This window comes from Pelobates fuscus, chromosome 3 (assembly GCF_036172605.1).
Source record: "Pelobates fuscus isolate aPelFus1 chromosome 3, aPelFus1.pri, whole genome shotgun sequence".
NCBI classification, from domain to species: Eukaryota; Metazoa; Chordata; class Amphibia; order Anura; family Pelobatidae; genus Pelobates; species Pelobates fuscus.
The window spans coordinates 424,131,689-424,143,799 of NC_086319.1; the positions used below are offsets into that span (position 1 = coordinate 424,131,689).

A 12,111-nucleotide genomic window follows, 5' to 3' on the forward strand; every position below is an offset into this window, starting at 1 on the left:
GCTCTTACAAGAGTTTACAAGTGATTAGCTAAGGGAGTATGCAGAGCATAGCAATCCCTTGTAGTGATATAGCGATTCCCCCAATAAGAGACAGGACTCTATATTGAGGGCGAAGTAGAACTGATGTTTAATGGCAGGTACTCTGCTTTATGCAGTGCTCCCCTGCAAGGGAGACGCCCACAGGCAATTAGGCATTGACTAATCAAATAACGGTTACATCCCACAGATTCCCTCCCCTCTGCTTGGGAGATAATTGAGTTTCTTCCTGTATCTACTCAATTATCTCCAAGCTAAAACTTATACTTTTTTATGCATTTTTATAACTTTATGATTTTTTTATCACACAGGAATAAAACTTATATTTTTATGAACCACATAACTTGGGGACAAATATATTAAAAATTCGTACAAATCGGTTCAGTGGTTCCAGAGATATTGAACAAGTCTCTTTGGACCGACCGCATGCCTGTTTGCATGCCCAAAACAGTTCCACAGATTCAGGCTGTGTGGTCAGTCTATTTCTGCCTTGAAAATTGACAAAGTCCCATCCGAAGGCGGCGTTCGAATAGTCGAGCGCACTTCGACTTCTGTCGAAGTAAAACGGGGAAGATTGCCACTGAACAATGCACACAGGGTGGGGGCGGGGAGAGGGAAGGAGGCATCTGAAGGACCTGTTTCAATTCATAAATCTTGATCACATATACATGTTCCATGGGTGCACGGTTGTGGAGACTATCTGATGTGGAGAGAATGTAAATAACCTCCCGCAATAACAATGAAGAACATTAGAAAGATTGCTGGAATTTAGGTTAACTGGGGTCGATTCCTTGTGACTGACACTTTTCTTTAATTTTCCAGTTTGACAAGAACTTATTAGAACTTGTTACGGTTGCCTCCAGGCTAGCTGAAAGTTGGACCGTAGAAAGAATGCTCCTAGCGCTCACCAAAGGATTATCAGCACCGTAGACACCATAAGTACTGCATACTCCACGAACCACCGCTGCTGGGCTGGGATCTCGCCATCTGCTATCCACCCTGGACCTATGACCAGGCTCCAGGTTCCAGTGGGTGAACCTCTTCCTTCTGTAGAGCGAAGCAGGATCAGGAATGTGGCAAACCTAGCCACTTCTGGACTATATTCATTGCAGGTTGTCCGTAGGCTGAAGCTATAATATGTAACGTTAACTGTATATGTATTTTTCTATGGCCGTTCGCATGCTGACAGCCGTATGCTGCCAGCATACAAAGCATTCATACGGCGAAACACGGCTATCCTGGCCGTTCGCCGTACGAATGTGGACTCCCCAGGTAGACCACACATTCACAGGTCGTGTGGCACCAATTACCCGGTTGCAACATTGTTGCAATCGGTAATTAAGGGCTCTCCTAGGTGGCCGTCGTTCGACTACCGACCATGCGGCGGGCGGCCATCTTGGATCCTTTGTCTCTGCAGCGGTGTTCGGTCGTCGAGAGCCTGGAACTGAAAACGGCTACTCAATGATCCGAACACCGCTGGACTTCTAGAGCGTTCGGGAGTTCCGCGTTCGGTACATTATGTGTCCCGTACTTATTCGGTACTTTTAAACCCACTTTAATGTTTAACTGTATTATGTGCGGCGTTCGGTCAAATCAGCTGGGATCGGAGCGGTATTCTCCCAAAGTGTGCGCCCCGACCCCAGCTATCTACCGAACGTTCAGTTATTCCGAAGTACCGAATATTGTGTGAATTACAGATTTTAATGTCAATTGTCGGTTTTGCTGCACGAGGGGATAATCCACTTAATCGTCCATTTTAGTGGGAGTATCCTTCTCGTGCAGCAATGCCTGTTGGGAAAGTCACAGTGCATGTTGGGAGAAATCCCCTGGAATTACTGTATGGAAACCCCTTGCATGGGGAACTGTATAAATATGCTGCCTGTGAATAAACCGAGTTAGTTGACTCCCAAACTGTGTTTCGTCCGGTTATTGGGAGGATTGGGGATATTGCCTTGCTTTCTACTCTGACTGTGGATTTCCTAGATGTACCAACGGATATCGTATGCTGATACATTGCATTCCGTTACAATTGGTGGCAAGCGACGGGATCCGAACCTTACAGCCGAAAAAGCAGCGTTCGTGGAAACTGGAACGACCGAACAAGGAAAGCAAGGGCAATTCGTATGGAGATTGATTATACCATACTAAAGCGACAAACTTTAAAAGAGCTACTGGAAGCCAGGGGTAAGATAGCCAGCAACAAGTCTAAAGCTGTGCTGATCGCTGAACTGATGGAGGAAGACCGAGCCCGCAGCGCTACACCCCCACCAGCCAAGGAAGAGACCCCATTCCAAAAAGAGCTGCGAACCAGGTTGGAGTTTTTACCGCAACCAGTACCGCTGGAAATACTGACCGTGATGGTATCAGATGTACAGGATTATCTGATGGCGACCAGCACACCAGCAACCCCGCCTAGGGCAGAGTCTGTTACTGCCTCCACCTACGGACAGGTAAAGCCCAAAGTCCCACATCACGCCTTTAAAGCGTTTTGTGAAGAAAAGGACGAAATTGATGGGTATTTGCAGGACTTTGAGCGGCTGTGCGATCTGCACGATTTGGAGCCCGCAGTATGGGTGCCGCTGCTGGCAGGCAAATTATCGGGTAGGGCAGCTGAAGCCTACCGTGCTGTACCCCGAGAGGACAGTAAGGATTACCCTAAAGTGAAGAGGGCAATCTTGGAGAGGTATGCTATTACCCCAGAGGCATACCGGCGGAAATTCCGGGGCTTGCGCAAGCCTGAGAAAGATTCTCATGCAGAATGGGCGCACAAGCTGGACCAAGCATCGCTAGGCTGGATACAGGCCAGCAACGCCACTAACATGGAGGAGTTGAGGCAGTTAATGCTGCTGGAACAATTTTTTAATGGTTTGTCCCCAGAGGCACAAGAATGGGTGAGAGACCGGAAACCCCTCACCCTACCCGAAGCCGCTAAATTGGCGGATCAACATTTTGATGCCAGGAGACATCACGGGGCCCAAACTAAGGCCCTCCCTCGGATTACAGGGCCACCTAATAATTTTACCCCTACCAGCCCCACCGTACCCCTGCACAGGCCGGCACTGAATACTCCACCAGCCCCCTCCCGATACAACGGCAGGGCTAACATTCAGTGTCACACCTGCAAGCAGTGGGGGCACATTTCTCGAGAGTGCACCCAAAACCGGAGCCGACAAGCTTGGAATCAGGTGCGACAAAATTTGGCACCCAGGGCTGCTGCGCACCATTACCAGGTAGCACCCGCCACCCAAGACGTGCTGAGCGCTCAAATTGAGGAGCCTCTGGGGGTACTGCACGAAGTAATGTCAGTCCGAGCCACCGACAACCGACAGCACCATCGGCAGCTAGTGACCCTGGAGGGAAAGGAGGTGCAAGGGCTCCGGGATTCGGGAGCCACTTTAACTTTGGTTGCACCACATTTGGTACCAGGCGCAACCCACACTGGCGGCTCCGTGGCAGTACGGGTGGCCGGGGGAGCAGTATACCGGCTACCTACTGCCAAAGTTCATTTGGACTGGGGTGTGGGAGAGGGGACCGTAGAAGTGGGGCTGATGCAGAATTTACCTGCTGATGTTGTACTGGGGAATGACTTGGGCCAAATGACTTCCGCTTTTATTCCCCAGACTCCGTACCAGGAGGCCCTTCCCGTAACCACCCGGCAACAGGCTCGCACCACGGCTACACCAACGCACTCTGAGGCTCAGGTAAGAGACCATGTTCCCCAACTGACCCCCATGTCCTGGGATACCCCGACTACCTTTGCGACCGAAGTCCAGACCGATCCCACTCTCCAAGTATATAGGGACCGGGCACAAACCGACCAAGCAGGGTTAGAGGGGGAGCGGTTCATCTGGGAAAGAGAGTTGCTCTACCGTGTCACAGCAAAAGATGTGGGGGGATCTGTCACCTTAACTAATAAACAGCTAGTGGTACCCCAGAAGTATAGACAGGAGCTGCTGCGAATTTCTCATGACATCCCCTTGTCCGGACACCTAGGGATGACCCGTACCCGATACCGTTTGACCCATGCCTTCTTCTGGCCCGGGATCTCTCAGGATGTGCGCCAATATTGCACCTCCTGCGACGTCTGCCAGCGTGTAGGTAAACGAGGAGATCGCCACAAAGCCAGGCTATGCCCCCTGCCCATCATAGCAGAACCCTTCAGCCGAGTAGCAGTGGACATCGTAGGTCCCCTGCCAAAACCCAGTCCCTCCGGCAAAAGGTATATCTTAACTATAGTGGACTACGCCACCCGATACCCCGAAGCCGTGGCCCTCTCTAATATCCACGCTGAGACCGTAGCAGAGGCATTAATGAAGGTATTTTCCCGAGTAGGTTTTCCCCAAGAGATAATCTCGGACCGAGGTACCCAATTTACGGCCGAGGTTACCCAACATATGTGGAAGGTGTGTGGCATTAAGCCAATAGTTAATTCCGCCTACCACCCCCAGTCCAATGGGCTTTGTGAGCGGTTCAACGGGACGCTGAAGCAGATGCTTCGGACGTTCGGGGAGACCCACAAAGACTGGGAGAGGTTTCTACCTCACCTACTCTTTGCCTATAGAGAGGTCCCCCAGGAGTCGACAGGATTCTCCCCGTTTGAACTACTGTTTGGGAGGAGGGTGCGAGGACCCTTGAACTTGATTAGGGAACACTGGGAGGGAGAGAGTACCACTAACGAGACCCCTATCGTGTCATACGTCCTGGAGTTCAGGGACCGTCTGGAGGCGCTGACTCAGGCTGTGCACACAAACCTACAGGCGGCCCAGCAACGCCAGCGCCGCTGGTACGATAGAGGAGCCAGGGACCGCAGCTTTCAGGTGGGACAGAAGGTCTTGATCTTAAAGCCCGTCCGCACAGATAAGCTGCAGGCCGCCTGGCAAGGCCCATACCAGGTAGTGGAGCAGCGATGCGACACTACCTATGTGATCGGCCCCTGCTCAGGGGTAGGGAAAAGACGCATGCTCCACGTGAACATGCTCAAACCCTACCATGAGAGGATAGAGGATGTAACGGCCATATGTGCCTCCTCCGTAGAGGATCAGGAAAATCTACCTTTACCCGACCTACTAGAACCCGAGGAACAGATAGAGCCCTCCCGGGGAGTTCAACTGGGGGAGCGGCTAAGCCCCCAGGAGCGTGCCCAGGTACAGGCGCTGATTGTAGCCAAGGGGACTACCTTCTCCAATTTACCTGGGTACACTCCGCTAGCCACCCACCGAGTGGAGACCCCAGGACAGCTACCTATGCGCCAGGCTCCATATAGGGTTCCGGAATCCGTCCGGACCCATATGAAAGCCGAACTGGACGAAATGTTGCAGCTAGGGGTTATCGAACCCTCCGATAGCCCCTGGGCATCGCCGGTAGTCCTGGTACCTAAAAAGGATGGCACCACCCGATTCTGTGTTGACTACCGGAGGCTAAATGACAAAACGGTGTCTGATGCCTACCCGATGCCCCGGATAGACGAGCTGTTGGATAAGATGGCACGGGGCCAGTATCTCACTACCATTGATTTGTGTAAGGGGTACTGGCAGATCCCACTAGCCGATGACGCCATCCCCAAGTCGGCGTTTGTCACCCCGTTTGGCCTGTACCAGTTCAAGGTCATGCCTTTCGGGATGAAAAACGCCCCGGCTACCTTTCAGCGGATGGTAGATCGGCTACTGGACGGTTTTCAGGAGTATGCCTGTGCCTATCTAGACGATATAGCCGTGTTTAGCCAGAACTGGGAAGACCACCTACGCCATATAGGGGCGATATTAGATCGCATTGGGGAGGCCGGGTTAACGCTAAAACCTAGCAAGTGCCACATAGGTATGGCCGAGGTGCAGTACCTGGGCCACCGTGTAGGGTGTGGGCAGCAGAGGCCCGAGCCCGCCAAGATTGAGGCCGTAGCCAAGTGGCCTACCCCCAGGACTAAGACCCAGGTGCTGGCGTTCTTAGGGACAGCCGGCTATTACAGAAAGTTTGTCCCTGACTATAGCACCCTGGCCAAACCCCTAACCGACCTGACGAAGAAGAACCTTCCCCGACTGGTTGTCTGGGCCCCAGAGTGCGAGCAGGCATTCCAACAACTCAAGACTGCTCTCACTAATGCTCCTGTGTTAACTGCTCCTGATCCAACTAAAAGATTTCTTGTTCACACAGACGCTTCAATGTTTGGATTGGGGGCAGTACTGAGCCAAGTGGGAGCCGATGGCGGAGAACACCCCGTAGCCTATTTAAGCCGCAAGTTGCTGCCTCGTGAAGTGAGCTACGCCGCCATCGAGAAAGAATGCCTGGCCGTGGTGTGGGCCCTTAAAAAGTTACAGCCATATTTGTACGGACAACCTTTCTCCTTACTCACAGATCACAACCCGTTAGTGTGGCTAAACCGTGTGTCTGGAGACAATGCCAGGCTGCTGCGCTGGAGCTTGGCGCTGCAGCCCTTTGACTTTACTATCCATTACCGGCCAGGAAAACAAAACGGTAACGCTGACGGGTTATCCAGACAGACTGAACTCGAGAAGTGATCTGTGAGTGTTCTCCCGGACATCCCCAAGCCGATCCGTTGGGATCAGACTGTGTATGCCGGCTTGGTTCTGGGGGAGCATTGTGGCAAACCTAGCCACTTCTGGACTATATTCATTGCAGGTTGTCCGTAGGCTGAAGCTATAATATGTAACGTTAACTGTATATGTATTTTTCTATGGCCGTTCGCATGCTGACAGCCGTATGCTGCCAGCATACAAAGCATTCATACGGCGAAACACGGCTATCCTGGCCGTTCGCCGTACGAATGTGGACTCCCCAGGTAGACCACACATTCACAGGTCGTGTGGCACCAATTACCCGGTTGCAACATTGTTGCAATCGGTAATTAAGGGCTCTCCTAGGTGGCCGTCGTTCGACTACCGACCATGCGGCGGGCGGCCATCTTGGATCCTTTGTCTCTGCAGCGGTGTTCGGTCGTCGAGAGCCTGGAACTGAAAACGGCTACTCAATGATCCGAACACCGCTGGACTTCTAGAGCGTTCGGGAGTTCCGCGTTCGGTACATTATGTGTCCCGTACTTATTCGGTACTTTTAAACCCACTTTAATGTTTAACTGTATTATGTGCGGCGTTCGGTCAAATCAGCTGGGATCGGAGCGGTATTCTCCCAAAGTGTGCGCCCCGACCCCAGCTATCTACCGAACGTTCAGTTATTCCGAAGTACCGAATATTGTGTGAATTACAGATTTTAATGTCAATTGTCGGTTTTGCTGCACGAGGGGATAATCCACTTAATCGTCCATTTTAGTGGGAGTATCCTTCTCGTGCAGCAATGCCTGTTGGGAAAGTCACAGTGCATGTTGGGAGAAATCCCCTGGAATTACTGTATGGAAACCCCTTGCATGGGGAACTGTATAAATATGCTGCCTGTGAATAAACCGAGTTAGTTGACTCCCAAACTGTGTTTCGTCCGGTTATTGGGAGGATTGGGGATATTGCCTTGCTTTCTACTCTGACTGTGGATTTCCTAGATGTACCAACGGATATCGTATGCTGATACATTGCATTCCGTTACAAGGAACAAGAGCTCAGTAGCTAAGGGAGTATGAAGAGCATTGCAATCCCTGTAGTTATTATAGCTGTCCCCTACAAACACGAGTCGAGGCTGCAAGTTAGAGGGTCAAGTAGTTCTCAGTTTCGAAGGCTGCGGGAGTATCCCAGGGTCCAGGGAGTTGGGGATTGGCTACAGTTGGGGATGGTCTTACCTGAGTCTCCCGCACTGGAGAAGGGTCTTGCTGTATCCCTGCTTGTGACCGGGTGGTTACAGGGTGAGCCTCAGTGTTGTAAGAGGGGGCATAGGCTGAAGTCATCGGACCCAGGTCGTTGGCCAATAGGACCTCAGCGGGCAGGTTGGCCATGATTCCCACATTCACAATTCCTTTCCCCGCACCCCAATCCAAATGTACCTTGGCGGTCAGCAGTTTGTACACATCCCACCCGGCCACTCGGACGGCCACAGTGTTTCCTGAGCATTTATGTTCGGGGATTAGGCGACTCTGGACTAGGATGATAGTGGCGCTGGTGTCCCTTAGTCCCTGAGCGGTGTGACCCTCCAACCATACCTCCTATATGTGGTGTTGGCTTCATGTAGGGGTCCCAGGTATTCTTCCATAGGGGTCTCTCTATCCACACAAAGTGCTCGGGCTGGTCGGGGAGGACCAGACGAGGACGAGTTGTAGTTCTTGGAAGGGTAGTTGTTATTGAGGGGGCAACTGGCTAGATGTTGTTGCACTTGAAGCAGGTAGGACATCTTTTGAAAACACTCCCCCCTACCCTGGAGATAATTCGTCCCAACAGTTACACTAACCTAATTATCTCCAAGTACATGAAAATGCCACGTTTTATTACCCACATGAAAATAACATAAAAATACATAGCTTTTATATTTTAATACTAACATATCCCATTCGACCATTCTCTGGATAGCTCAGATCTGAGCGCACAAAATATACAAATTGCGCTCAGATCACACGAATGGTGTGTAAAAGCCATGAAATTAAAGTCTATTCATATGGTTTTTGTACGAACGGATGGGACAACCGGCACCCCAGCGAGGTTTGTGCAAACCAGTAGCCGATTACAGTTCCAGGGGTTTTATGGTTACGTCCAGCTGAGCATTCGACAACAAAAAGATGTCCCCCGCCTCGTGTGCGACATACGAACGGCGACCACCTTGGATAAGTACTTAGATTGCGGTTAACCGCAGAAACCACAGCTTAATTGGAGACACATGCCAGTATCTAGGTGGTCGTCGTTCAACAGTTCTTTAGTGAGGTTGGTTTGGTACTGTTCGGTTAATTGTATACGAATGGGTACCACCCTGATCATAGTCAATTAGGCTGCGGTTAACCACAAACCGCAGCCCCCGGGAGGCTGATTGTTGTCACACTCCTCACGTAGGGTGGCCGACCGTTCAACCATTCTTTCGGTTACTGGAGGGTTGACTGAGGTTAATTGGCACATGCCAAGGGCCGGGTGGTCGGCTGTTCGTACATACGAATGGGAAACAAGGCTCGTTCGTATAAATAGGGGAATAAAAGTATCCATGTAGTAACCAAGTAGTGGAATTGAAACATTATCCATTGTAACAACAAAGTAGGTATCTTGTAACAGCCAGAGGGGGATCTCTGTAACAGAACTTATTTACTTTTACATTTTATTTAGTTCTAACCCATGACGGAAAAAACATATTTAACTTCAACTGTGACTTTACTTCTTTATTTTCATAATACCCTTTGTTATGGTTCTGCAAATTAACACTCAGGTAGACTTGCTTGTTTTTAGGGGGTTTAAGGTATACAGGAGTACCTTGTCATAGAATGACAACTGTAAAATCTATGGGTGTGTAGGCTTGAATGTCATTCTCCTGAGGTGATCACCCTACCAACCAATGACCACTCGTGTCATTCTCCTGAGGTGATCACCCTACCAACCAATGACCACTCGTGTCATTCTCTTGAGGTGATCACCCTACCAACCAATGACCACTCGTGTCATTCTCCTGAGGTGGTAACCCTACCAACCAATGACCACTCGTGTCATTCTCCTAAGGTGATCACCCTACCAACCAATGACCACTGAGGTGGTAACCCTACCAACCAATGATGACTTGTGTCATTCTCCTGAGGTGATCACCCTACCAACCAATGACCACTGAGGTGGTAACCCTACCAACCAATGATGACTTGTCATTCTCCTGAGGTGATCACCCTACCAACCAATGACCACTCGTGTCATTCTCCTGAGGTGGCAACCCTACCAACCAATGATGACTTGTGTCATTCTCCCAAGGTGATCACCATACCAACCAATGACTACTTGTGTCATTCTCCTGACGTGATCACCTTGGCCACCAAAAACACTTGTGTCATTCTCCAGAGGTGATCGCTTTTGCCACCAACAACCACTCCACAGGTGATCGCCATGGCCACTAATGCTATGCTCTATAAATGACCGCCAGCCTCACCAGCAGGTATTTCTGATGATCTCTAGAGGTTTCCAAGAATTGTGGTTCAGTTCCATAAATTTTCCACGGATAGTATGTACCTGGAATAGCCTTCCAGTGATAGCAGTTACAGTGATATAGAAAGTGTATTAGATTCCATGGAATAGCCTTCCAGTGAGAGCAGTAACAGTGATATAGAAAGGGTAGTAGATACCTGGAATAGCCTTCCAGTGGGAGCAGTAACAGTGATATAGAAAGGGTAGTAGAAACATGGAATAGCCTTCCAGTGGGAGCAGTAACAGTGATATAGAAAGGGTAGTAGAAACATGGAATAGCCTTCCAGTGGGAGCAGTAACAGTGATATAGAAAGGGTAGTAGATACATGGAATAGCCTTCCAGTGGGAGCAGTAACAGTGATATAGAAAGGGTAGTAGATACATGGAATAGCCTTTCAGTGGGAGCGGTAACAGTGATGTAGAAAGGGTAGTAGATACATGGAATAGCCTTTCAGTGGGAGCGGTAAAGGCTAAGAATTGGAATTAATGGTTGCTCGATTTGTGAAGCTAACAATCTGTTACATTTCGTAGAATAGAAACTATTTTTTTCTGTAAATTTTTTTCCCTTTTTCAGGAATCTCTTATTAACCAGAGAAGACGGCAAGTGATGAACAGAAGGAACAGCCATTAGGAGAGGCAGAACCTGCGCTTGGGCCATAAGGCACAGTCACAGTGCCCCCTGCTGGCGATACTGTGATACTACTAGCGTCACCTTTTAAACACAAACTGATTTCTGTTTACACAACCTCAGGCTTAAAATGATTAACCACTTCACTTCCAAAAAAAATATTAACATTATGTGTTTTTGCTATTTTTTTGTATAGTTTCAGAGAAACTCAAAACAATAAAATTATGTCATTTAAAAATAAATAAGTGTTTTGTCTGTTTTCGAAAGTACACGGTGTCCTTTTATCTTGCTATATTCAGGGTCTGAAATTAACTATAAAGACAAAAATATAGTTTCTAGAGCCAGACCGAATACAGAGACAGGGCTAGAGCTAGAGACAGACAGAATACAGAGACAGAGAGAGCTAGAGACAGACCGAATACAGAGACAGAGAGAGCTAGAGACAGACAGAATACAGAGACAGAGAGAGCTAGAGACAGACCGAATACAGAGACAGAGAGAGCTAGAGTCAGACCGAATACAGAGACAGGGCTAGAGCTAGAGACAGACAGAATACAGAGACAGAGAGAGCTAGAGACAGACCGAATACAGAGACAGAGAGAGCTAGAGACAGACAGAATACAGAGACAGGGCTAGAGCTAGAGACAGACAGAATACAGAGACAGAGAGAGCTAGAGACAGACAGAATACAGAGACAGAGAGGGCTAGAGACAGACAGAATACAGAGACAGAGAGAGCTAGAGACAGACAGAATACAGAGACAGAGAGAGCTAGAGACAGACAGAATACAGAGACAGGGATAGAGCTGGAGACAGACAGAATACAGAGACAGAAAGAGCTAGAGACAGACAGAATACAGAGACAGGGCTAGAGCTAGAGGCAGACAGAATACAGAGACAGAGAGAGCTAGAGACACAGAATACAGAGACAGAGAGAGCTAGAGACAGACAGAATACAGAGACAGAGAGAGCTAGAGACAGACAGAATACAGAGACAGGGATAGAGCTAGAGACAGACAGAATACAGAGACAGAGAGAGCTAGAGACAGACAGAATACAGAGACAGAGAGGGCTAGAGACAGACAGAATACAGAGACAGAGAGAGCTAGAGACAGACAGAATACAGAGACAGAGAGAGCTAGAGACAGACAGAATACAGAGACAGGGATAGAGCTGGAGACAGACAGAATACAGAGACAGAAAGAGCTAGAGACAGACAGAATACAGAGACAGGGCTAGAGCTAGAGGCAGACAGAATACAGAGACAGAGAGAGCTAGAGACAGACAGAATACAGAGACAGAGAGAGCTAGAGACAGACAGAATACAGAGACAGAGAGAGCTAGAGTCAGACCGAATACAGAGACAGGGCTAGAGCTAGAGACAGTGTCACGTTTAAACATTTGTTATGAAGGA

General features: G+C 49.2%; 1 protein-coding gene across 1 annotated transcript in view; it reads left to right on the plus strand.

Moving 5' to 3' along the window:
- Nucleotides 1-11,001, plus strand: part of LOC134603658 (phospholipid scramblase 3-like) — a 134,264-nt gene extending 123,263 nt beyond the window's left edge. Inside the window, exon 8 of the mRNA XM_063449827.1 lies at nucleotides 10,645-11,001. Within this exon, the coding sequence (XP_063305897.1) occupies nucleotides 10,645-10,701 (57 nt within the window). The 3' untranslated portion in view covers nucleotides 10,702-11,001. The remainder of the gene's footprint in view (nucleotides 1-10,644) is intronic.
- Nucleotides 11,002-12,111: the final 1,110 nt, after the last annotated feature.